This window comes from Hemitrygon akajei, chromosome 17, assembly GCF_048418815.1.
Source record: "Hemitrygon akajei chromosome 17, sHemAka1.3, whole genome shotgun sequence".
In the NCBI taxonomy this organism is placed as follows: Eukaryota; Metazoa; Chordata; class Chondrichthyes; order Myliobatiformes; family Dasyatidae; genus Hemitrygon; species Hemitrygon akajei.
Genome location: NC_133140.1, coordinates 607,797 through 635,510, shown reverse-complemented (window position 1 = coordinate 635,510; position 27,714 = coordinate 607,797). Strand labels below are relative to the sequence as shown.

General features: G+C 41.5%; 1 protein-coding gene across 1 annotated transcript in view; it reads right to left on the bottom strand.

Moving 5' to 3' along the window:
• LOC140740942 (hydrocephalus-inducing protein-like) overlaps window positions 1-27,714 on the bottom strand; it is a 421,292-nt gene that overhangs the window by 294,471 nt on the left and 99,107 nt on the right. Inside the window, exon 4 of the mRNA XM_073070583.1 lies at window positions 201-320. Within this exon, the coding sequence (XP_072926684.1) occupies window positions 201-320 (120 nt within the window). The remainder of the gene's footprint in view (window positions 1-200; window positions 321-27,714) is intronic.

Sequence of the window (27,714 nt, the reverse complement as noted above, 5' to 3'; positions counted from 1 at the left end):
TCAATGATCCCAACATTTCCTGACTGTGGTGATATCACGTGTAAGAACGTGATTGGACAGATTTATGAGCATGCACAGAAATGACAGAATGATCAAGAAGCTTGTATAGTGAAAAACGTGTTTGCTGTTAAATAAAAGTTCTTCCAGAATATTGTTTGTTCTTAGTAACCCACGGTACATATAAAGGACACGACACTGACCTGGTCATGGTTGCGTAGACTCAGTGGTACCTCATAAATTTCACACGGTTTATAGTTCTGAAAGGTAATTTCTGAAGGGAATGGCTGAAATAATGGTTGGTCAATGTCCAGGGAGGAATACTGAAAAAGAAGCAAACAACAAGTGAAAGGAATAAACCATACCTTCTGAACATTTTAAGAGTTAAAATGGGATTACATGAGTCTTCCATTCAGTTCTTAGTACAAAAGAAGTAATACAATCAGACAACAAACAAGACAAAATCTGCAGATGCTGGAAATCCAAGCAAAGGCCAGGCAGCATCGATGGAAAAAAAGCACAATCGACATTTTGTGCCTAAACTTGACTGTTTTTTTTCCATAGATGCTGCCTGGCCTGCTGAGTTTCTCCAGCATTCTATGTGTATCGATACAATCAGATAAACCCACTCACTAAGGCTTGTGAATAAATTACAAAGTATTTCAAAACACATTAAATATCTGTTCCACAGTACAGGCCAAGTCATTTAACCATATAACCATATAACAATTACGGCACATAAACAGGCCATCTCGGTCCTTCTAGTCTGTGCCGAACGCTTACTCTCACCTAGTCCCACCTACTTGCACTCAGCGCATAACCCTCTATTCCTTTCCTGTCCATATACCTATCCAATTTTACTTTAAATGACAATACCGAACCTGCCTCTACCACTTCTACTGGAAGCTCGTTTCACGGAGCTACCTCTCTCTGAGTAAAGAAATTCCCCTTCATGTTACCCTTAAACTTTTGCCCCCTAACTCTCAACTCATGTCCTCTTCTTTGAATCTCCCCTACTCTCAATGGAAAAAGCCTATCCACGTCAACTCTATCTATTCCCCTCATAATTTTAAATACCTCTATCAAGTCCCCCCTCAACCTTTGACGCTCCAAAGAATAAAGGCCTAACTTGTTCAACCTTTCTCTGTAATTTCTTCTACAGTTCAACAATTTTTGTTTCAAAACAACCTGTGCATTAAGATAAATAAAGTTATTTTGTATGTAGAAAGAATTTAAACAAAGCACATTAAGACCAAGAAAGTTTTAAGCCATTTAGATTTAGAAATTCACCTGCTATGCTTTCCTAGCATTAAAATGTAGAATCATAAAAAGATACAGCATGGAAACAGGCCTTTTGGCACTGAATCTGTGTAGTCTATCAAACCACTTTTACTAATTCCTTAGTGATCCCATTTTATTTTCCCAATATTCCCATCAGATTCCACAGACACTACCTCACCTACACAATAGCCAACCAACCTGCACATTCTACAATGAAAGATGTGCAGGAAGAAAATACACTCTACAGAGGTAGTACCTACTGTAGGTTCGGATCAAACTGAGTCTTTGGAGCTGTGAGACAAGCAGCTCTACTCGCTGCATCACCGTACTCATCCTCCCAGCCCCGCTACTATGCCACCCCTGAAATGTATTATTGCCTATTTCAAATAGTACCAATAGGTTGCCTAATGTAACCTTACTCTGTGTAAGGAAAGTATTGGAGAGCATACTTAGGGCATTAGTCCCCAAAGTCTACACCTCAAGACGTAAAGGGTCGCAGCACAAAACAACAAGCACTCTTCCATTTTCTCGCATATTGGCAATCAATGAGTTCATGCCACAATGATGGGAGATGCTGGCAGTCTTCCCAGGATATAGACAAACCCAAGTAAGCTGAAGAACAGTATGCAAATGAGCCCAGCATTTCAGTCAAATGGCCCTTCTGAGCATGAACAGTTCTTATAAATATGTTCCCCAGTCTGTCAGCACTGCTTTGCTTGATTTCTAGAATACAGCAGTAACTTGCAAAGTGTCATATGTGGCATATCTCAAAAGAGACAGCTGCTGCATTCAATTTAAATCTGGACTTGGAGAGAAATGATAGCCCCATACATGGCTCTTTCAACAATTTCAAAGGTATGTCATTGCCTAGAATCCTTTGTCCAAATAATGAGTATGCTTGTGCATTTTTGTATAAGTTGCAATATTTTCTTATTTTGCCCAACGTTCTTATCTGAGCTTTGTCCAAGGTTCATTATTTTTAATGTATTTCATATTTGCTTTCTGTAATCTTCTGGCTTTTAAGTAACTGTCAAATTTATTTTAAAGAATGAATAAAGTCTGTCCAAACTATGGATTGTGACATTCTTGGATCCTTGTTAAATATGTTTCAGCTTCCTCCATAATTCGTTTATTTGGTGGATTTCCACTGAAAAAAAATTTGCAGGGCAATTGCAATGCTTTACAATGAAGTGGGAATGCATTAATATCCTCTACTGTTTGACAGAACAATAGGAAATATAATTAATCAAAAACAATTAGCTGAAATTTTCAGAAAATGGTGCAATGAAAACTTAGCAAAATGGGATTTGTGATAAAATTTATTATTGTTTAACATATGATAAAATTTCATGTACAATGTAAACTGCTGAAATGTCTACTAGGTAGTTTATGTTAACACTGCATAATATTTGCATGTTAAACAAAATAAATCATTTAATGAAATCACACTATGAATGAGGAAAGAATAATGTTTAAGGCTACAGCAGCTTGTGATAGATAGATGCCAAGTGTACTGATTTATTCTGAATGGCATCTAAACACTCAAATGCATGAAGCAGGCAGGCAGACCACTTTTGTTCTCCCACTTTGCAGTTTAAGTTACTTTGTTTATGCTAAATTAGAAAATAATAATTGGAAGTGTATATTCCACACCAAAGGACTTGATGCTTGACAGACTTGCCCCTTGAATATAAAATTTAAAACCATTAATCTACTACAACTGCCTAAATGATGAGAATGTTATTACCCTACAACCATCCAGCTCCTGAATTGGCATGGACAACTTCACTCACCTCAACTCTAAACTTACTCCATAACATACAAACTTAATTTCAAATTCTGTTCTCAGCATTATTTATTTGTAGTTTATTTTCACAATTTATCTTCTTTTACACATTGGCAATTAATGTATATTTTTTCATTAACTATATTGTATTTCTTTATATTCCTACAAATGTTGCAAGAAAATGAATTTCAAGGTGGTATACGGTGATAAATATATATTTACACACACACACACTTTGATAATAAATTTACTTTGACTTTAAAGAATGTTATACTGTCAATGGTTGCAAGATGTTTCCAAGAGTTCAAGTTCCAGGAACACAACCTCATCTGGTGGGAAACAGGGAGATTGTGGAGTGGTCTTGGCCTTTTTTTACCATCTATTTCAATTACATTTTGGGAAGTATGCCCATTCTGCCTAGAATACTTATTCATAAGACCGAGACTTGGTTGCTATTTTGACCTTTCATTTAGAGATTTTTGCCACAAGAATGTGTCATCAATCTAGAAGAATAACCTGAATCCAGCAAAGTTGAGGTCTTAGTGAATAGAATTGAATTAAATAACTTGACCTCAAGACAATGGGCCACATTTTGCTACAGCATGTACCTAATTGAAAATGCTGTTGCAAAGCTTGCTCTTGCATGCCTGGGTTTTTAATTTTTTTTGAATAGCAAGTTGCATAGTAAGTGCACTTATTAACACCAAAGTAGGGAACTCTGGGATTCAGTGAATGGAGTGAACAATTTTAGCTAATAACAGTGAAGGATTGTGTAACAATGACTGAAAATCATGACTTAATGACTGATGTGGAAGTACAATTCATTGTCAAACCAGACACAGAAGCTGAGAAAGATTGAAATGAGAGAAAATAAAGAAACAGAAAAGGCAAGTCAAAATATCAAAAGATGGAAAAAATTTTAATTAAAATTTGAGAAATACGACCTCATACACTGTGTGTTAATGTTGAGAAAGGTGATAAGCACTACCTACACAACACGAATTGATAGATTGTTTATGCAGCATTATTTTGTTCATATGCACACGATTGTTTTTCTTTCTGGAATGAAATATAATTATGACCAAGTCATGCACAAAGCATTCAGAATGGGCACTTCTGGTAAAGAATCACACTTGGGTTAATGACTGATGCCAGGATTAATCGGCGAGGGTGTGCACTCATTTTGGGGTACTTTAAGGTTCATGTTGCTTGCGTTCCTGGATTCTAGTTACTCTTTATTTTGCTGTTTTTGAGCAATTTGATCAGGGCGATTAATGGAGACTGGGGCACTTTGGTGAAGAATGGCCCGGCAGTCTGCACTGGCTAGCGGCACAGCGCTGAACTCAACTAAACTGAAAACTACTGGTGTGATGTTTCACACTCGCTTTTTGCCGTTTACACAATTTATTCTTTTTTTTTGCACATTGGATGTTTGATGTTTTCTTGTACAGGTTCCATGGTGTTTCTTTTTCTCAAGCCTGCAGGAGGACGAGTCAGAGTTGTATTCTGCATATATACTTTGATAATAAATGTACTTTGAGATTCCTATGATGTGTAATAAAAACAGAGACGTTGAATTAACTCAGCCAGTCAAGCAATATCAGAGAGATAATACCAGTTAATATTTCAAGTCAGGGATCCATCCTCAAAACGACCCAAAATATTAACTGGTTTCTCTTTCCATAGATGCTACCTGAATGGCCGTGTCCTTCCAGTATTTCTGTCTATGTTTCCGATTCCAGCATTTGTTTTATACTTCCTGTGTAGTGCTCATTTGTTGAGTAAACAAGTCAATGGAGTTTTGAGTTGGGCCTACCTTTGGAAGTTCTCAAACAACCAGCCATTAGTATTGTTAGTTGATGAGCAGCAAGGGAACCTCCCAGTGTAGTTGAGAACCCAACTCATACGAATGCTCTTAGTTTTAACAGCTGACTAGCACTCCTTCAATCCTAACCTTCCACCATCCCTAGCTATAGCCCACAGCATGAGATTGAGACATCTTACTGACCAACTTCACCCCACTTGCACCAATACTAACCACACCTCCCTCCCTCCCAACACACATTCATTACTTCCCCAGATCCTGGCCCACAACACCCTTCCTACGATTTTTTCTGCTCCAGAATTACAACCTAAATGGTCGCTAAAGGATTAACACAATCCCATGGGCAATGAAGTACTTTTAGGCTATCACATTGTTCAAAGAGGACTTCTACTTAAAATGACTTAACATTTTGTAGAGGACTGGGTTCACTTTTGCTGAACTTGCTCAGGAACTGCATGCCCTTCATCCTAGTCCTGAAGAAACCAGTGAGATGTCAATTTGTCCAATGGTGCACCTAAAGCAATAACTCTGGAGTTTCTGAGTCTAACTATACATCTGTCTTGTTTCTGTATTACTTCTCATAAATAACAGCAAGAAATAGAAAACTACAGCACAGAAACAGGCAGTTCAGCCCATCTAGTCCATGCCAAACTATTTAAACTGCCTAGTCCCATCAACCTGCACCATGACTACTGCCGTCCATACCCCTCCCATTCATATACCTAACAACATTTCTCTTAAATGTTGAAATTGAGATCACATCCACCATTTGCATTCTCATCACCTTTTGAGTGAATAAGTTTCCCCTCATGTTCCCCTTAAACAATTCACCTTTCACTCTTAACCCATACCCTCTAGTTCTAGACTCTCCCAACCTCAGTGGAAAAAGACTGCTTGCATTTACCCTATCTATACCCCTCATACCTCTATGAAATCTCCCCTCAATTTTCTACGTTCTAGGGAATAAGGTTCTAATCTATTAAATCTTTCTTTGCAACTCAGGTATTCCAGTCTCAGCAACATCCTTGTAAATTTTCTTTCAATCTTATTTACATTTTTTCTGTAGGTAGGTAGATGAAAACTGCACACAGTATTCCAAATCAGTCGTCATCAATGACTTTACAATTTCAACATAACATCCATCTCCTGTACGCAGTATTTTCATCTAATGAAGGGCAATGTGCCAAAAGCTTTCTTTACAACCTACATGTGACACCATTTTCAATGAATTATGTGCCTAGATTCCTTTGTTCTACCATACACCTCAGTGCCCTACCATTCACTGTGTTAGACCTACCCTAGTTGGTCCTCCCAAAATGCAACACCTCGTACTCATCTGCATTAAATTCCATCTGCCATTTTTCAGCCTGTTTTTCCAGCTGGTCCAGATCTCGCTGCAAGCTTTGATAGTCTTTCTCTCTGTTCACTACACCCCTAACCTCGGTGTCATCCGCAAATTTGCTGATCCAGTTAATCATATTATCTTCCAGATCATTGATGACAATGACAAACACCAATAGACTCTGCACTGATCCCTGCAGCACTCCACTAGTCACAGGCCTTCAGACAGACAGGCAAACATCTACTATCATTCCCTGTCTAATCGAATTTACTTGCTCATCTTGAATGCCAATGAACTGAACCTTCTTGATCAACCTCTCATCTAGGACCTTGTCAAAGGCCTTGTTGAAGTCCATGTAGACAACACCCATTGCCTTTCCTTCATTAGCTTTGCTGATAACTTCCTCAAAAAACTCCTTACGATCAGTTAGACACGACTTACTGCACACAGATCCATGCTAACTATCCCTAATCATTCCCTGTCTATCCAAATACTCATATATCCAATCCCTTAGAACACCTTCCAATAAATTTCATACTACTGATTATTTTTAGAGCCTTTCTTAAACAGTGGAACAACATTAGCTATCCTCCAGTACCTCACCTGTCACTACGAATGGTTTAAATATTTCTGTTAGAGCTCTTGTAATTTCTGCACTTACCTCCCACAGGGATCGAGGGAACACCTTGTCAGGCCCTAAGGGTCTGTCCATCCTAATTTGCATCAAGAGACCAAACGTCCCTTCCTTTGTAATCTGTACAGAAGTCCATTGCCTCACTGCTGCTTTGCCTCACCTTCTATAGACTGTCAGTCTCCATAAGGATGCAAAACATCCATGTAAGATTTCCCCATATCTTTTGGCACCACATATCTTCCAGAGGACCAATTTGTCCCTTGCAATCCTTTTACTCTTAAGCTCAACCAAAGGAGTTGAATGACTTCAGACCTGTTGCCTTGACGTCGCACGTGATGAAGACCATGGAGCGGCTGATAATACAGAATCTGAGGCCACAAACCAGGCACGCCCGGGATCCTCTTCAGTTTGCGTATAAGGAGAAGGTGGGAGTGGAGGATGCTATCACGTATTTGCTGCACAAATCCCTCTCTCACCTGGATGGGGTCAGTGGTGCTGTGAGGATTACATTCCTGGACTTCTCTAGTGCCTTTAACACCATCCAGCCCAAGATCTTAAGGCACAAACTAACAGAGATGGGAGTAGACTCTCACATGGTGGATTGGATAGTGGACAACTTGACAGACAGACCTCAATATGTGCGGTTGGGAGACTGTAGGTCTGACACAGTGGTCAGCAGCACAGGAGCGCCGCAGGGGACCGTGCTCTCTCCGGTCCTATTCACCCTGTACACATCAGACTTCCAATATAACTCGAAGTCCTGCCATGTGCAGAAGTTCGCTGATGACACGGCCATAGTGGGGTGTGTCAGGAATGGACAGGAGGAAGAGTATAGGAAACTGATACAGGACTTTGTGATATGGTGCAACTCAAACTACCTGCGTCTCAATATCACCAAGACCAAGGAGATGGTAGTGGACTTTAGGAGATCTAGGCCTCATATGGAGCCAGTGATCATTAATGGAGAATGTGTGGAGCAGGTTAAGACCTACAAGTATCTGGGAGTACAGTTAGACGAGAAGCTAGACTGGACTGCCAACACAGATGCCTTGTGCAGGAAGGCACAGAGTCGACTGTACTTCCTTAGAAGGTTGGCGTCATTCAATGTCTGTAGTGAGATGCTGAAGATGTTCTATAGGTCAGTTGTGGAGAGCGTCTTTGTGGTGGCGTGTTGAGGAGGCAGCATTAAGAAGAGGGACGCCTCACGTCTTAATAAGCTGGTAAGGAAGGCGGGCTCTGTCGTGGGCAAAGTACTGGAGAGTATAACATCGGTAGCAGAGCAAAGGGCGCTGAGTAGGCTACGGTCAATTATGGAAAACCCTGAACATCCTCTACGTAGCACCATCCAGAGATAGAGAAGCAGTTTCAGCGACAGGTTGCTATCGATGCAATGCTCCTCAGACAGGATGAAGAGATCAATACTCCCCAATGCCATTCGGCTTTACAATTCAACCGCCAGGAGTAAGATATGTTAAAGTGCTGGGGTTAGGACTCAATGCATTTAAGTAAACTACTTAAGAACTTTTTAAAAGCTATTATTAATGCTTTTTGAGAGGGTGATTTTAGATGCATATCATATTTTTACTGAGTTAAGTATTGTATGTAATTAGTTTTACTACAATAAGTGTATGGGACATAGGAAAAAAATTTGAATTTCCCCATGGGGATGAATAAAGTATCTATCTATCTATCTGTAAAAGCCTTTAGGAATCTCCTTCATCTTGCCTGTACTACCCATCACCATTAGTTTGTCAAGGAAAGCTGTTTTAAGATTTATTGTTTTAGTTTGTATTTGAATTTTTTTGAAATGTTATTTTCTAGCAAGTGTTTTTCAGTCTCTAATGACAAGTTTATAAAGCAATGTTAAGAAGTGCATGATTTCATTTGACAGATTCGATTGCTAACAATTTTCATTATGTTTTTCCTGTCTCCTGTTTCCATTGCATCTCCACTGTCTCTGGTTGTCTTTTCTCTTGGTAAGATAGGATTCCAAGGTTGCTGCCTATGCTCACTATTCTAAATATACTACCCTAAATGCTGTGCTGACAGGTCAGAAGCTGGAGCATTGGAGTTGAAAGTCTTTCATTCTCTTCTCTTATTAAAATATGAAATTTCATCAAGGCTTGAAGTGGGGATGCTGGGTAAATGTCCAGAGCTGCTGGTGCAGCCAGTTCAGATGCTGCCTCACAGCACCGACCATCCGGGTTCAGTCCTGCTGAAGGGTTTTGACCCAAAACTTCAAAAGTACTCTTTTCCTAGATACTGCCTGGTCTGCTGAGTTCCTCTAACATTTTGTGTGCTTTTTGGCATTAACCAGACTTTTTACATTTTTTTGAGTGTAGTCAAAGCAAGATGCTAATAAACTCTCTGCCAAATAAAACTCAGATAGTCTGATCCAAACTGGGAACCACATCACCACACTCCCAGGTGGTTTTCTGCAGGTTTGCCTCAAAATTAAGTGGCCAAAGAAGGCAGAACAACTCCTAGAAAATCAGAAACGGTTCCATTGCAACATGTGGCAGGAACTTAGCAGGTCAGGCAGCATCTGTAGAGGGAATAGGACAGTGGACATTACAGATCAAATCCTTCATCTGGACGGAAAGATAGAGGGGAGATAGCAGTATAGAGTCACATTCATCGGATCATTACTGATTAAAAAACTGAAGAAAATCATCAGTTGAGAGGTCATGGCAAGATGTTGTCACAGAGATGCCTGTGAAAATACCCGTACCTCTTATGAATGCCTGAACATTGGGAGCCCCACACTTCCACATATGAATGTGCAGGTCACAGTTCTCAAACAAAAATTCTACTTGACCAGTGAAGCTCTTATTGACTTCTGGAATGTAAACTGATATGCATGTCATATTTTGACAGAGAGAGCCTACAGAACCCTGCAGAAAATTTTTAAAAATCTCTATTAAGGAACATTAATAGAATAAGAAGGGCAAGATTGTGCAGGCGCGTGACGTAGACAGGACAGCGCAGAGAGTTTAAAAAGGAAAGGGACTTTCAACAGTTGTTTTTTGGATCGGAACAAGAAGGGCAGCGTGAGTGCTAAATTCTGAAAGAAGTCAGTTTTTTTAAAACTTCTTCGAGTACAAGAAGGGCGAAACTGCGCAGGCGCATGACGTAGATAGGACAGCGCGGAGAGTTTAAAAAGAAGACCACCCAATACAGCAGGCAGCGGTCGGAGTGGGAAGCGGAGTAAGTGGCAGCAGAGTGTAGGGCTTTGGCTCAATAGGCTTAGGTGGTAATGGGAAGAGACGAGAGAGAGACATCAACTCTTTTTTCCCCTTGATGAATCGACCTGGACAGAGGAGGAACAGCAGGGCTCACACAGCTAACGGTACGAGATAACGGTTTAAAAATTTTGTGTGTTTGGCAAGGTAAGTGGGTGAGTAGACTTATTTTTCCTTGTTTCATTCCTGTAGAATTAGGTAGCACGTGCAGGGTTACTGCTTCGTTCAGTGTGTCAGATGTGGGAATCCTGGGAGACCTCCAGCCTCCCTGATGGCCACATCTGCGCCAGGTGCACCGAGATGCAGCTCCTCAGAGACGGTGTTAGGGATCTGGAGCTGCAGCTTGATGACCTACTGCTTATTAGAGAAAGTGAATAGGTGATAGACAGGAGCTACAGGGAGGTAGTCATCCCTAGGCTACAGAGGTCAGAAAACTGGGTGACTGTCACGAGAGGGAAGGGAAATGCCCGTATAGTGGAGAGCACCCCTGTGGCTGCCCCCCTCAGCAACAAGTATATCGTTTTGGATGCTGTTGAGGGGCATGACCTGACAGGGGACAGCCACAATGACCGAGTCTCTGGCACTGAGACTGGCACTGATGTGCAGGAGGGAAGGAGGGAGAAGAGAAATGAGGTAGTCATAGGGGATTCCATAGTCAGGGGAACAGACAGGAGATTCTGTGAGCCTGATAGAGGTACCTGCATGGTGTGTTGCCTCCCAGGTGCCAGGGTACGGGATGTCTCGGATCGGGTCCAGAATATTCTGAATGCAGAGGGTGAGCAGCCAGCTATCTTGGTACATGTTGGTACCAATGACATAAATAGGAAAAGGGAGGAGGTCCTGAAGAGAGATATCTGGGAGTTAGGAAGGAAGCTGAGAAGAAGGACCTCCAGGGTAGTAATCGCAGGATTGCTACCTGTGCCACGTGCTAGCAAGGGCAAGAATAGTAGGATCAAGCAGATGAATGCGTGACTGAGAGACTGGTGCAGAGAGCAGGGCTTCAGATTCTTCGATCATTGGGGTCTCTTCTGGGGGAAGTATGACCTGTTCAAAAAGGGTTACACCTGAACCCAAAGAGGACCAATATCCTAGCGGGAAGGTTTAATAGAGCTGTTAGGGAGGATTAAACTAATTTGGCAGGGAGATGGGAACCGGAATGATAGAGCGGAGGAGGGGGAAAACAGAAATAAATCTAAGATAGTGAGCAGTAAAGATGTCAGGAAGGACAAGCAGGTGATGGGGCAAATTTGGAAATGGTGATGGGGATGAGTTGCAGTGCAATAAAGTTGCAGTGCAATCAAAGCAAAAAGTACCCAATACTACACTTAAGGTGCTATACTTAAATGCTCGCAGCATAAGGAATAAGGTGGATGATCTTTTCGTACAGTTACAGATTGGCAGGTATGATATTGTGGCCATCACTGTGATGTGGCTAGAGGATGCATATCTCTGGGAGCTGAACGTCCAAGGATACACTGTGTATCGGAAGGATAGGCAGGTAGGCAGAGGGGGTGGCGTGGCTTTATTGGTAAGAAATTATATTAAATCATTAGAAAGAAGTGACATAGGATCGGATGGTGCAGAATCTTTATGGGTTGAGCTAAGAAATTGCAGCGGTAAAAGGACTCTGATGGCAGTTACATACAGGCCTCCTAACAGCTGCAGTGATGTGGACTACAAATTACAACAGGAAATAGAAAAGGCTTGACAGAAGGGCAGTGTTATGATAATTGTGGGGGGTTTTAACATGCAAGTGGATTGGAAAAATCAGGTCGGCACTGGATCTCAAGAGAGAGAACTTGTAGAATGTCTCCAAGATGGCTTTTTAGAACAGCTTGTTGTTGAGCCCACTAGGGGATTGGCTGTACTGGATTGGGTATTGTGTAATGAACCAGAGGTGTTTAGAGAGATTGAGGTGAAGGATCATAACATGATTGAGTTCACTGTGAAATTTGAGAAAGAGAAGCCAAAATCCAATATGTTGGTATTTCAGTGGAGTAAAGGAAATAACAGAGGCATGAGAGAGCAATTGGCCAAAGTTGACTGGAAAGGGACACTAGCAGGAAGGACGGCAGAGCAGCAGTGGCTGGAGTTTATGTGAGAAGTGAGGAAGGTGCAAGACAGATATATTCCAAAAAAGAAGAAATTTTCTAATGAAGAAAGGATGCAACCGTGGCTGACAAGAGAAGTCAAAGCCAAAGTAAAAGCAAAGCAGAGGGCATACAAGGAAGCAAAAATTAGTGGGAAGACAGAGGATTGGGAAGTTTTTAAAAGCTTACAAAAGGAAACTAAGAAGGTCATTAAGAGGGAAAAGATGAACTATGAAGGGAAGCTGGCAAATAATATCAAAGAGGATACTAAAAGCTTTTTCAAGTATATAAAGAGTAAAAGGCAGGTGAGAGTAGATATAGGACCGATAGAAAATGATGCTGGAGAAATTGTAATGGGAGATAAGGAGATGGTGGAGGAACTGAACAAGTATTTTGCATCAGTCTTCACTGAGGAAGACATCAGCAGTATACCGGACACTCAAGGGTATCAGGGAAGAGAAGTGTACGCAGTCACAATTACGACAGAGAAAGTACTCAGGAAGCTGAATAGTCTAAGGGTAGGTAAATCTCCCGGACCAGATGGAATGCACCCTCGTGTTCTGAAGGAAGTAGCTGTGGAGATTGCGGAGGCATTAGCAATGATCTTTCAGAAGTCAATAGATTCTGGCATGGTTCCGGAGGACTGGAAGATTGCAAATGTCACTCTGCTATTTAAGAAGGGGGCAAGGAAGCAAAAAGGAAATTGTAGACCTGTTAACTGGACATTGGTGGTTGGGAAGTTGTTGGAGTCGATTGTCGAGGATGAGGTTACGGAGTACTTGGAGGCATATGACAAGATAGGCAGAACTCAGCATGGTTTCCTTAAAGGAAAATCCTGTCTGACAAACCTAGTGCAATTTTTTGAGGAAATTACAAGTAGGCTAGACAAGGGAAATGCAGTGGATGTTGTGTATTTGGATTTTCAGAAGGCCTTTGACAAGGTGCCGCACATGAGGCTGCTAAACAAGATAAGAGCCCATGGAATTACGGGAAAGTTACATACGTGGATAGAGCATTGGCTGATTGGTAGGAAACAGAGAGTGGGAATAAAAGGATCCCATTGTGGTTGTCTGCAAGTTACCAGTGGTGTTCCACAGGGGTCCGTGTTGGGGCCACTTCTTTTTACATTGTATATCAACGATTTGGATTATGGAATAGATGGCTTTGTGGCTAAGTTTACTGATGATACAAAAATAGGTGGTGCTGAGGAAACAGAGAGTCTGCAGAAAGACTTGGATAGATTGGGGGAATGGGCAAAGAAGTGGCAAATGAAATGTACTGTTGGAAAGTGTATGGTCATGCACTTTGGTAGAAGAAATAAACAGGTATTATTTAAATGGGGAGAGAATGAGCCAGAGACTCATTCCACCGAGATGTAACACTGAGCGTCATAGGAAGTCATTCCTGCCTGTGGCCATCAAACTTTACAACTCCTCCCTCAGAGTGTCAGACACCCTGAGCCAATAGGCTGGTCCTGGACTTATTTCCACTTGGCATGATTAACTTATTATTATTATTTAATTATTTATGGTTTTATATTGCTATATTTCTTCACTATTCTTGGTTGGTGCAGCTGTAACGAAACCCAATTTCCCTCAGGATCAATAAAGTATGTCTGTCCGTCTGTCTGAAGTCAAAGTTCTGAGATGCAACAGGACTTGGGAGTCCTTGTGAAGGATACCCTTAAAGTCAACCTCCAGGTTGAGTCGGTAGTGAAGAATGTGAATGCAATGTTGGCATTCATTTCTGGAGGAATAGAGTACAGAGCAGGATTGTGATGTTGAGGCTATATAAGGCACTGGTAAGACCTCACTTGGAATACTGTATGCAGATTTGGGCTCCTTATTTAAGAAAGGATGTGCTGACGTTGGAGTGGGTTCAGAGTAGATTCACTAGTATGATTCCGGGAATGAGAGGGTTAACATATGAGGAATGTTTGACTGCTCTTGGACTGTACTCCTTGGAGTTTAGAAGAATGAGGGGGGACCTCAAAGAAACATTTCAAATGTTGAAAGGCATGGACAGAGTGGATGTAGCAAAGTTGTTTCCCACGGTGGGGGAGCCTAGTACGAGAGGGCATGACTTAAGGATTGCAGGGTGCCCATTCAGAACAGAGATACGAAGATATTTTTTTAGCCAGAGGGTGGTGAATTTGTTGCCATGGGTGGCAGTGGAGGTCAAGACATTGGGTGTATTTAAGGCAGAGATTGATAGGTATCGGAGTGGCCAGGGCATCAAAGGTTATGGTGAGAAGGCGGGGAAGTGGGACTAAATGGGAGAATGGCCAACTTCTGCTCCTTTGTCTTATGGTCTTACGGTCTTATGTTAATTAAAACTTTTTCTCTCTAATGCTGCAGTAACATTCAAGTATATGTACTGAGGCATTCAATCACTTTTAGCAGAATGCTGAGTAATTTGATAAACATTAAAATGCACCATAAAAATTGTGGTTTTGCTGTAGTGCCAGAGAACATCAGGCACATATTCCATTTCACTGTTAATGCCAGCAATATTCACAACGTTAATTCACAATGTTCTTTTTAACTGGCTTCTAAAGCAACTTGTTCGGTTTTCCCTCAAAACCAATTCCTGTCTGTAAATACTACCTAATGAGAACAGATCTATTGGTAAAACACAACCTGACAAAGTCAAGCATTTTTAAAAATTCATTGATTGCTTTGTGCTGCCTAGGATGCACTAGAAAAAAAATCATTAGTTCTATACAGTCACTATAAAAATATTCATCCCCCTTGGAAGTTTTCATGTTTTATTACTTCGCAACATTGAATCACAGCGGATTTAATTTGACTTTCTTTGACACTGATCAACAGCCTTTCGTGTCAAAGTGAAAACAGAGATCGATAAAGTGATCTAAATTAATTACAAATATTAAGCACAAAACATTTGATTGCTGAAGTGTTCACCCCCTTTAATATGACACACCAATTGGTGCAACCAATTGGTTTAAGAAGTCACATAATTAGTTAAATAGAGATCACCTGTGCGCAGTCAAGGTGTTTCAATTGATTGTAGTGAAAATACACCTGTATCTGGAAGGTCCAGCCGCTGGTGAATCAGTATCCTGGCAAAAACTACACCAAGAAGACAAAAGAACACACCAGGCAACTCCAAAAAAGGTTATTGAAAAGCACAAGTCAGGAGATGAATACAAGAACATTTCCAAGTCACTGAATATCCCTTGGAGTACAGTTATATGAATAATCAAGAAACAGAATATGGCAGGCTGTCCTCAAAAACTGAAGGGGACTCGTGAGGGAGGCCACCAAGAGATCTATGACAACTCAGGAGGAGTTACAAACTTTAGTGGCTGAGATTGTGCATACAACTGTTGCCTGGTTGCTTCACCAGTCACAGCTTTATGGGAGAATGGAAAGAGAAATCCACTGTTGAAAAAAACTCATACGAAATTTCAGCTAGAGTTTGCCAGAGGACAAGTGGGAGACACTGAAGTCAGCTGGAAGAAGATTCTATGGTCTGATGAAACAAAAATTTAACTTTTTGTCCATCAAACTAATCACTACTACACATCATCAAACACGCACATGACGGCTGCATCATGCTCTAGGGATGCTGAAAGGCTTGTGAAGATAGAGGGGGAAATGATTACAGCAAAATACAGGGAAATCCTAGAGGAAGACCTGGTGCAGTCTGCAAGAGAGCTGTGATTGGGGAGAAGATCTGTTTTCCAGCAAGACAATGACCCAAAGAATAAAGCCAAAACTACACAGGAATGGCTTAAAAATAACAAAGTTAATGTCTTGGAGTTGCCAAGTCAAAGTCCAGACCTCAATCCAATTGAGAATTTGTGGCTGGACTTGAAAATGCTGTTCACTTAAGATCCCCATGAAATCTGACAGAGCATGAGCAGTTTTATAAAGAAGAATGGGGAAAAATTGCAGTGTCCAGATGTGCAAAGCTGATAGAGACCTATCTAGACAGCCTCAAAGCTGTCATTGCTGCCTAAGGTCCAACTACTCAATACTGAGTTGAAGGGGGTAAATATTTATGCAATCAATTATTTTGTGTTTTATATTTGTAATCAATTTATATCACTTTGTAGAAATCTGTTTTTACTTTGACATGAGTCTTTTTCTGTTGATCAGTGTCAAATAAAATTAAAATTCACTGTGATTCAATGTTGTAAAACAATAAAACATGAAAACTTCCAAAGAGGGATGAATACTTTTTATACACACTGTATATTAATTCTAAATTTCACTGGCTCTGCAAAAGTCATGTACTTGATTGAACCCCCAAGTAAATCAAATTCATGGACCTGGCACGTAGTATTTTCTGGTGAGACACACTGGGAAGTAATCACAGCTATGTCACCAGTTTACTTTCAAGCTACCTCATCAACTTTTGACACCTATCACCAATCTGAGTAGCCAAAAAACATTTATCAGAATCAGGTTTATCAGCACCGGCATGTGACGTAAAGTTTGTTAACTTAGCAGCAGCAGATCAATGCAATACATAATCTAAAAGAAAAGAAAATAAATAAAATAAAAATAATAATATCAAATAAACAAGTAAATCAATTACAGTATACATATTTTGAATAGATTAAAAAAAACACGCAAAAAACAGAAATAAAAAAAGTGAAGTAGCGTCCAAGGATTCAATGTCCATTTAGGAATCGGATGGCAGAGGGGAAGAAGCTGTTCCTGAATCGCGGAATGTGTGCCTTCAGGCTTCTGTACCTCCTACCTGATGGTAACAGTGAGAAACAGTGCTGAAGGTCCTTAATAATGGATGCTGCTTTTCTGAGATGCCACTCCCTGAAGATGTCTTGAGTACTTTGTAGGCTAGTACCCAAAATGGAGCTGACTAAGTATACAACCCTCTGCAGCTTCTTTCAGTCCTGTGCAGTAGCCACCCCCCCCCCCTCCACCAGACAGTGATGCAGACTGTCAGAATGCTCTCCACAGTACAACTATAGAGGTTTTTGAGTGTATTTGTTGAAATGCCAAATCTCTTCAAACTCCTAATAAAGTATAGCCACTGTCTTGCCTTCTCTATAACTACATCGATATGTTGGGGCCAGGTTAGATCCTGAGAGATCCTGACACCCAGGAACTTGAAACTGCTCACTCTCTCCACTTCTGATCCCTCTATAAGGATTGGTATGTGTCCTTTGTCTTACCCTTCCTGAAGTCCACAATCAGCTCTTTCGTCTTACTGATGTTGCTGCGGTACCATTCCACTAGTTGGCATATCTCATTCCGGTACACCCTCTCGTCACCACCTGAGATTCTACCAACAATGGCTGTATCGTCAGCAAATTTATAGATGGTATTTGAGCCTAGCCACACAGTCACTTGTATTTAGAGTAGAGCAGTGGGCTAAGCACACACTCCTGAGGTGCGACGGTGTTGATCGTCAGCGAGGAAGATATGTTATCACTAATCCGTACAGATTGTGATCTTCAGTTAGGAAGTCAAGGATCCAATTGCAGAGGGAGTTACAGAGGCCCAGGTTCTGAAATTTCTCAATCAGAATTGTGGGAATGATGGTATTAAATGCTGAGCTATAATCTATGAACAGCATCCTGACATAGATGTTTGTGTTGTCCGGGTGGTCTAAAGCTGTGTGGAGAGCCATTGAGATTGCCTCTGCCGTTGACCTAATGTGGTGATAGGCAAATTGCAATGGGTCCAGGTCATTGCTGTGGCAGGAGTTCAGTCTAGTCATGACCAACCTCTCAAAGCATTTCATCATTGTCAATGTGAGTGCCTCCGGGCTTTAATAGCTAAACATACCTATCTGTGGACACTGACAACATTAAAAAAAACAAAGGTAATAAAAGGTATGAAAATCACTGCTTATGCTTCCAGTTCACTACAATCTTACTCAAAGCTAAGTATTAAAAATGTGCTTTCCAGAGAGACTTCATGGATTGGCTGAGGCTTGAGATTCAAATTTATTTGTCACATGTCAAAACATACAGTGAAGTATTTTTGAATTTTATCCCCATTTTTAAAAAAAAGCATTTTCTTAACAGGGAGAAAATTCAAAAATCTATGATGCAAAAGGACTTTGGAGAACTCGTGCAGGATTCCCAAAATGTTAACTTACAGACTGAGTCGGTGGTGAGGAAGGTAATGCAATTCATTTCCAAAGGACCAGAATAAAAAAAAAACAAGAATATAATGTTGATACTTTATAAAACACCGGAGAGGCTTCACTTGCAGTATTGTGAGCAATTCTGGGCTGCTTTTCTAAGAAAGGATGTGTTGCCATTGGAGAGGGTTCAGAGAAGGTATTCTGGGACTGAAAGGCTTATTGTGTGAGAAGCGTTTCATGGCTCTAGACCTGCACTCACTGGAATTCAAAAGAATGTGGGGGGGGGGGGGATGTATCTCATTGAAACCTATTGAAAGGCCTAGATAGAGTGGATGTGGAGATGATGTTTCCTGTAGTGGGGGAGTCTCAGAATAGAGGGATGATCATTTGAAATGGAGATGAAGAGGAATTTTTTCAGCCAAAGAATGGTGAATCTGTGGAATTCATTGCTCTAGGTGGCTGTGGGAGCCAGGTCAATGGGTGTATAGTTCTTGATTAGTCAGGGAGAATGCAGCAGAATGGGGTTGAGAGGGGAAATGGATCAGCCATAATGAAATATGGAAAAGGCTCAATGGACCAAATGGCCAACTTTTGCTCCTATGTCTTACGGTCTTATGGAGTGCACCGTTTGCCTTAACAACCAATACACCAAGGGTGTGCTAAGAGCAGTCTGCTAGTGTCGCCACATATTCCCACACAATGCTTACAGTAGTAGTGGTAATGCAATCACTCATGTCAAATATAATATTCTCCTAAGAGGTTGTCTATTGGTGGATCTTCAGGTGACTGCAGAGGCTGATCCAGGATCCACATTCCTTAATGGAGAACACCAATGCATGACTTTTCTGTAATGGTCCTTGTGACAGCAGAGCTGAATGAGTCTGTTCAAAAAGGTGCTCTGCGGATTATTCAGTAGGTCATGGAGAGGGTGTGCCAGATAGTCCATCATGGATAACAGATCGTTTAGTGAGTTCCTCTCTACCACTAACTCAAAAGAGAACGGATTATAGCCAAGGACGCATCCAACCTTTTTGATGAGCTTATGTAGTCTTTTTGCATCACTAGCCATCTCTTAGGGAATATGTTCTTACTGTTGACTAAGAAGTTGTGTCAATTGAATTGTTTAAGACCCTATGAAAGCAGGACCTTACATGCATGGCGTGTCTATATAACGTATTCTTAACTGATTTTCTTCTATAATCCTTCCAATCAAGGCATGAGGTGAAATTCTTTGTAGCCTATCATTAATGATGTACTAAATCAAAACAAATGGGCAAAGAACGTGAGTCCATGACTGAGATATTGCTGCCAAAAATGTGATGTGCATGGCCAAGATTTTCTTCCCATTGAGTAATGAGGAACTATTTCACCTCCCTTCTCATGAAAAAGTCATTAGATAGGTACAGTTATCATTTTTGCTTTATCAATTGGCTACTGAAAATCACTTACCTAAATTATACTGGCTCACAATTTGCAGTATCATCAAATGCTGCATGAGAGTGGTGTGTTGAGGTTATACAAATCTCTTGGCTGTTAAATTCCCTAGTTACCTAAACATTTAAGGCTTCCGTCCTACAGCAAATGAAAATATCAGCAGTTTTCCCTTGCTTAACTTGACCTTCAAGTTGTTCCTTTTTCCTCATCAGAGTTGATCTCATCCATCACCTGTTCCACACTCCTCCTCTTACCGAGGTTCATTGGGCAAGGATTGAGCAGAATACAGAGGATGACTTGCTTGGAGTGTACCATATAATACAGCTTGATTACTGCAGTCAGTAAGAACTAATTCACTGGGGTCCTAGCGTTTCCATAGCGTTCATTGTAGCCATTCTTCACCATTGAAGTAAAAACAGGACAAGTCCCTTCTCTTGAATATGCAGCATCAGTTACCTAGCTCCTAACCCTCAGACTAAGCTCTGGCACAGCTGCCTGAAACAAGGGGAAGTAGAGAGTGGTGGCTGTGGCCTCTGTGGGCACAGCTGTCTAAGTCAGCAAGTGTATGAATGTATGTTTACAAAATGTTTCACATCAGTTTGTATACAAGATGAGATAGCAGCATGTTTCCCTCTGAACTCCAAGCCTATATGATCTTTTACTGTGAACACATCTCTTGTCCTCCTTTAAAGTCCTGGAAATTGTCTCTGGTGCCAGGTACCATCAGGTCTCTTTCAATAGCTCCCAAGTATCCTGTTTTAAATAGAGCTCAACAGAAGTATTTTGTGATGATGGATTATCTTCCTGTGTGATAGAACAGGCCCTATGGAGTTATGGAGTCCTGACGAAGGGTCTCGGCCCGAAACGTCGACAGTGCTTCTCCCTATAGATGCTGCCTGGCCTGCTGTGTTCCACCAGCATTTTGTGTGTGTTGCTTGAATTTCCAGCATCTGCAGATTTCCTCGTGTTTGCTCTATGGAGTTACATCAGTTTCATAAGTCAATATGAAACCAGCATCATAAAATTCATACCGGTAATGCTGGATGTACTAAATATGCATGAAGAGTAATGTCCTTATCTATCTGACAGCAAAAATACATCAGATGCTCAAGTATACATCACAACCAGAGTGCCTTGTGGAATCTTCCATGTGGCATGCTATGGTGGGAAACAACTCTCCACTTTGCATTAAAATAATTTTTCACTGCTTAGCCCTGTAAATAAAAAAATGTCTTGTGGGATCTAATTTCTGAGCATTGGACTGAATTAAAACCTTCACCCATACAATGAGCAAACACGAGGAAATCTGCAGATGCTGGAATACAATGAACATGATTAGTTCCCATATTCAGTGGTCTATCTATTAAGCAAAAAGATGTAGACAACCTGGAATATAGCAAGAATGATAGAGTTTTCCTTTTGTTTTATTTACAATCCGGTCAATGGAGACAACAAAATGTAGAGCAAAAGTAATAGACTGAACAACAATTTTAAATTAATTATACTGTATATTATTCACATTAACAAAAATGAATGAAATCCATCATAGTCTGTGATTGAAACCTATATTCCTTGTGTGCTGGTCAATTTGAAAGTGTCAATACAATAGCAAGCATTGAAATATTCCGCTTCTGTGTTTTAGGTATATGATCAGTGCAGTGTATAGTTTTCTGATATACTGCCTGGTTACTCCATGCATCAGCATGCTTATTATTGTGAGTGTAAATCATCTGTTGTCAACAGATTGGATTCAAGGATACATTAGTATGTAAAACACAATCTGTTAATCTGTTGACAAAGGCTCACTGATCGATCAGGAGTTGTCAATTTTATTCACCCACACAAGAAAATTCAGGATTGTTATCTGTTCTCTCAGGGTAAGATTATCCTCAACATCAACTAGAAATCTGGTATCTCAACGGTAATGGATAATAAGATCAAAATATCGACTGTACTCTTTACCATAGATGCTGCCTGGCCTGCTAAATTCCTCCAGACTTTTGTGGGTGTTGCTCAGATTTCCAGCATCTGCAGAATTTCTCGTTAGTAATTTTACAAGGATCTTTTGAGCATTATTCATTTCACAAGGGTTAATAATCCTGTTTCGGTGGTGATTCAAAGAAAGATCAAATTAACTAGTACCCATGACAGCTGGCTGAGTTTATAGGTGCAGGTCTACAGCTTGTATCCAATCCTGTACATTTGTGCCTATACACCAGGCAGGGACACAACGTGTCAGAATACTCTCTGTAGGTACATCTGTAGAAATTTACTAGACTTTGATGACATACTAAATCACCTCAAACTGTTAAGTGAGAGACAGCCTTCTTCATAGTTGCATCAATATGTTAGATCCAGGATGTTGACCTACAGCAAACTAGAACTTCCCATGGCCACCCAGAACAAAACAACCAAACAACCAAAGTTCTTACAACAACACACACAAAATGCTGGTGGAACACAGCAGGCCAGGCAGCATCTATAAGGAGAAGCACTGTCGACGTTTCGGGCCGAGACCCTTCGTCAGGACTAACCGAAAGGAAAGATAGTAAGAGATTTGAAAATAGTGGGGGGAGGGGGAAATGCGAAATGATGGGAGAAGACCGGAGGGGGTGGGATGAAGCTAAGAGCTGGAAAGGTGATTGGTGAAAGTGATACAGAGCTGGAGAAGGGAAAGGATCATGGGACGGGAGGCCTCAGGAGAAAGAAAGGGGGGGAAGCACCAGAGGGAGATGGAGAACAGGCAAACAACTAAATATGTCAGGGATGGGGTAAGAAGGGGAGGAGGGACATTAGCGGAAGTTAGAGAAGTCAATGTTCATGTCATCAGGTTGGAGGCTAACCAGCCGGTATATAAGGTGTTGTTCCTCCAACCTGAGTTTGGATTCATTTTGACAGTAGAGGAGGCCATGGATAGACATATCAAAATGGGAATGGGACGTGGAATTAAAATGTGTGGCCACTGGGAGATCCTGTTTTTTTCTGGCGGACTGAGCATAGGTGTTCAGCAAAACGGTCTCCCAGTCTGCGTCGGGTCTCACCAATATATAAAAGGCCACGCCGGGAGCACCGGATGCAGTATACCACACCAGCCGACTCACAGGTGAAGTGGTGAGGGAGGAAGTGTAAGGGCAGGTGTAGCACTTGTTCCGTTTACAAGGATAAGTGGCAGGAGGGAGATTGGTGGGAAGGGATGGGGGGGGACGAGTGGACAAGGGAGTCGCGTAGGGAGCGATCCCTGCGAAAAGCAGAAAGAGGTGGGGAGGGAAAAATGTGTTTGGTAATGGGATCCCGTTGGAGGTGGCGGAAGTTATGGAGAATTATACATTGGACCTGGAGGCTGGTGGGGTGGTAGGTAAGGACAAAGGGAACCCTATCCCGAGTGGGGTGGCGGGTGGATGGGATGAGGGCAGATGTGCGGGAAATGGGAGAGATGCGTTTGAGAGTAGAGTTGATGGTGGACGAAGGGAAGCCCCTTTGTTTAAAAAAGGAAGACATCTCCTTCGTCCTGGAATGAAAAGCCTCATCCTGAGAGCAGTCCGGAAAGTTCTTGATGTTAACCAACATACACTGTGGAAATTTCAGCCAAAAGGCAAACTGAAACCAGACATCCACTCAGTGCCCACTTTATTACATACCACCTGTACCTGTCCACTTCAAGATTCGATATATCGTGCATTCAGAGATGTTCTGAACACCACTATTGTAACGCGTGGTTATTTGACTTACAGTCATCTTTCTGTCAACTTGAACCAGTCTGGACATTCTCCTCTGACCTCTCTCATTAACAAGGTGTTTTCATCCATAGAATTACTGCTCACTGAATGTTCTTGTTTTGGTTTTTGCACCATTCACCGGACGCAGTATACCACACCAGCCGACTCACAGGTGAAGTGTTGCCTCACCTGGAAGGACTGTCTGGGGCCCTGAATGGTGGTGAGGGAGGAAGTCACTGACCTCCATGCAGACTATGACACGTCTACAACCACTCTTTGCCTTCTGTGGGCAAGCCAGTTCTGGATCCACAATACAAGGTCCCATTGGATCCCATGCGTCCTTACTTTCTCAATAAGCCTTGCATGGGGTACCTTATCAAATCCCTTGCTGAAATCCATTTACACTACATCTACTGTTCTACCTTCATCAACATGTTTAGTCACATCCTCAAAAAATTGAAAAGGATAAGCCTTATCCTTGTAAGCAGAACAAGTGCTAACCTGCCCTTGCACTTCCTCCCTCACCACCATTCAGGGCCCCAGACAGTCCTTCCAGGTGAGGCGACACTTCACCTGTGAGTTGGCTGGTGTGATATACAGCATCCGGTGCTCCCGGTGTGGCCTTTTATATATTGGTGAGACCCGACGCAGACTGGGAGACCGTTTCGCTGAACACCTACGCTCTGTCCGCCAGAGAAAGCAGGATCTCCCAGTGGCCACACATTTTAATTCCACGTCCCATTCCCATTCTGATATGTCTATCCATGGCCTCCTCTACAGTCAAAATGAATCCAAACTCAGGTTGGAGGAACAACACCTTATATACCGGCTGGGTAGCCTCCAACCTGATGGCATGAACATTGACTTCTCTAACTTCTGTTAATGCCCCTCCTCCCCTTCTTACCCCATCCCTGACATATTTAGTTGTTTGCCTGTTCTCCATCTCCCTCTGGTGCTCTCCCCCCACCTTTTTTTCTCCCGAGGCCTCCCATCCCATGATCCTTTCCCTTCTCCAGCTCTGTATCACTTTCGCCAATCACCTTTCCAGCTCTTAGCTTCATCCCATCCCCTCCAGTCTTCTCCTATCATTTCGCATTTCCCTCTCCCCCCACTACTTTCAAATCTCTTACCATCTTTCCTTTCAGTTAATCCTGACGAAGGGTCTCGGCCCGAAACGTCGACAGTGCTTCTCCTATAGATGCTGCCTGGCCTGCTGCGTTCCACCCGCATCTTGTGTGTGTTGTTTGAATTTCTAGCATCTGCAGATTTCTTCGTGTTTAGTCAGAAAAGTTTGCCCAGTTTGCCAAGTCAGTACAGGCTACCATGACCTCCTCCTCACAAAGAGATACTGCAACAGAACAATGGTCATACCTTCGCGACACCATCCACGAATCAGCACTCTCTATCTGTGGAAGAAAGACCACAAAGAGCAGTGACTGGTTTGAGGCGAAGTCCAACCTCATGACTCCTGTCATCGAAGACAAGCGTGCAGCTCTCACAGAGTGCAAGTGCTCACCATCCAACCAAACACTCCAGGCACTTCGAGCTGCTAGAAGCAAAGTGCACCAGACTGCAAGGCAGTGCGCAAATGAGTACTGGCTCCAGCTCGGTGAGGACATTCAGACAGCAGCTGTGACGGGCAACATTAGATTGATGTGTGATGGTATCAAGAAGGCCCTTGGCCCATTGCAGAGCAAGACAGCACCCCTGAAGTCATCCAGCAGTGAAATAATCACAGATAAAAGCAAGCAGATGGAACACTGGGTAGAACAATACTCTGAGCTCTACTTGAGGGAAAATGTGGTTGTTAGCTCAGCCATTGATGCCATCGATTGTCTACCAGTCATGGATGAACTCGACTCCGAACCAACTATTGACAACCTCAGCAAGGCAATTGACGGTCTGGCCCCAGGGAAAGCTCTTGGCATGATGGGATTCCTCCAGACCTCATCAAACACTGCAAGAGCTCACTCCTCCAACCTTCCGTCAGTGCTGGAAGGAAGGAGCTTGTACCACAGGATATGTGCAACTCCAAAATCGTCACTTTGTACAAGAACATGGGTGATAGGAGCGAATGCAACATCTATAGGGGTATCTCCCTCCTAAGGATTGTGGCAAAGTCTTTGCTCATGTAACTCTGGCACGTCTACAAACTCTGGCAGAATGGCTGAGTCCCAATGTGGTTTTCACGCAAGGAGGTCAACTGTCGACATGATTTTCTCACTCAATCAACTCCAAGAGAAGTGCAGGAAACAACAGAAACCCCTCTATGTCGCTTTCATCGACTTGACCAAGGCATTCGCCCTTGTCAGCAGGTATGGTGCAGGTTATGGTCTGGTTAGCCATCGCGATCAGTTTACTATATCCAGCAGTGGACAAGAAATAATAACAAAAGAAAATGTAGTAAAAGTTAAATAATTAAAATTTCTATTCAGCAAAACAAAATGGAACAAGCCAATTAAAAGTGACTGATACCATGAGAGGTCCTGAAAGCTGTCTCTTGGGAGTTACTAACAGAGAGATAGGAAATGATAGACAAATATTTTATCTGCTTCATAGAATATCAGGATTATTGAAATTAAACACACAAACAGTGGTCATTGGTCTGCTGGCTACTCCAGACTTCCAAATACCTCATTTCTAAGCTCATTGTCCGCAACTTTTACAGTTCTTCAAGTGGCCATTCTGGTACTTTTATTAGCATTTCTCTCCATACAATTAGAATTCTCCATTCCCCTCAGATGTCCTCTGCACATGTAATCAAGAAATTGGTACTTTTTTACACTCTACTTGGTCTTGTTTTAAAATTCAACCTTTTTGGACAAATTTAAAAGTTATACTGGAACAAATTATTGGAATACAACTTCCACATAATCCAACATTATTTTTACTAGGCGATATTGAAGGGATAAAATCAAAATCCAAATTGAATAAATATCAGAAAGAATTCATAAAAATTGCATTGGCAGTAGCCAAAAAGGCTATTGCAGTTACTTGGAAATTGGATTCATACTTAAGTATAGATCGTTGGAAGAATGAAATTTTTAGCTGCATTCCACTTGAAAAAATTACTTATAATTTAAGAGATAAATATGAAATATTTCTGAAAATTTGGCGTCCTTATTTACAAAAAATAGGATAAAATATATAGGTGTTCCAAAGATAAAATTATTGGTTATCTGGGGAAAGAAATAAATATACATATTAAAGCTATTATGAACTCCATGGAGCATGTGGGGATCTTCCGATATCCAGGCATTCTTTCTTTCTTTCTTTCTTTTTTCTTCTCTTTTTTTTCTATAGGGATATGTTAGGGGGGAGGGGTTAAGGGGAGGAGGGAAGGGTTGATAATTTTTTTTCTTTCTGTAACCTATTTGAAAATTCAATTAAAAATTTTTTTTTTTAAAGATGTCCTCTGCACCGCCTACTGCTTTCTTTTTCCATTTGGAGCAGTGACCAGACACTGGGGCTCACTTGTGGCCTACGAGTATTGAAGATCATTCTAACAAGACCACCAATTCTTGTATCCAAAGGTAATAGAAGCAAAAATTATGGGAAATACTCAAAAGATCAGGAAGCGTCTGTGGGAAGAGAAAATGAATTAACATTTCTGTACCTCAGTTAGTAAAGGTAAGCAGCCTGCACATCTCGTTAACCTCTTTATCTACCTACACAGCTACCTTCAGGAATCTGTGAAGACACACTTTCCAAGATTTACCTGCTGCTCTACATTTCTTAGAGTTATATGATTTGTCATGAGTTTTTTTGCTTTGTTTAGACCTCCCTAAATTATCCCACACTTAGACAGTTTAGGATCTATTTACAAGTTTTATGCGCCCTAACCAACCTATTGTTCTCTCCATTTGGCCCAGAGAGACCTTCCTCACTATCACAACGCATTGCCAACTCAGTTATCATCAACATACCTTTAATTATTGCCTTTACATTTAGACCCAAATCACAAAAAGCAAGGGCTTGTACTGAGCTGTGGGCAATCTAATGCTCACACCTACTGGTTGCTCTCGAACAATACCCATTGCTGCTTTCCTGCTGAATCAGTTTTTAATCCAATTTTCTACCTCTCCTTAGAACACAAGGACTTTTACATCAATCTGCTCCGTTGGACCTTGTTGTTCAATGCACAATCTGTATTGACACTATGTTTTCTTCTCAAAGAATTTAATTCAGTTTGTCGGACATGACCTTCCTTTATCAAGATCAATGCTGACAGTTCTTGATAAATTTATATGTCTCTAAATGCTGACTTGTGTCATTTCTCA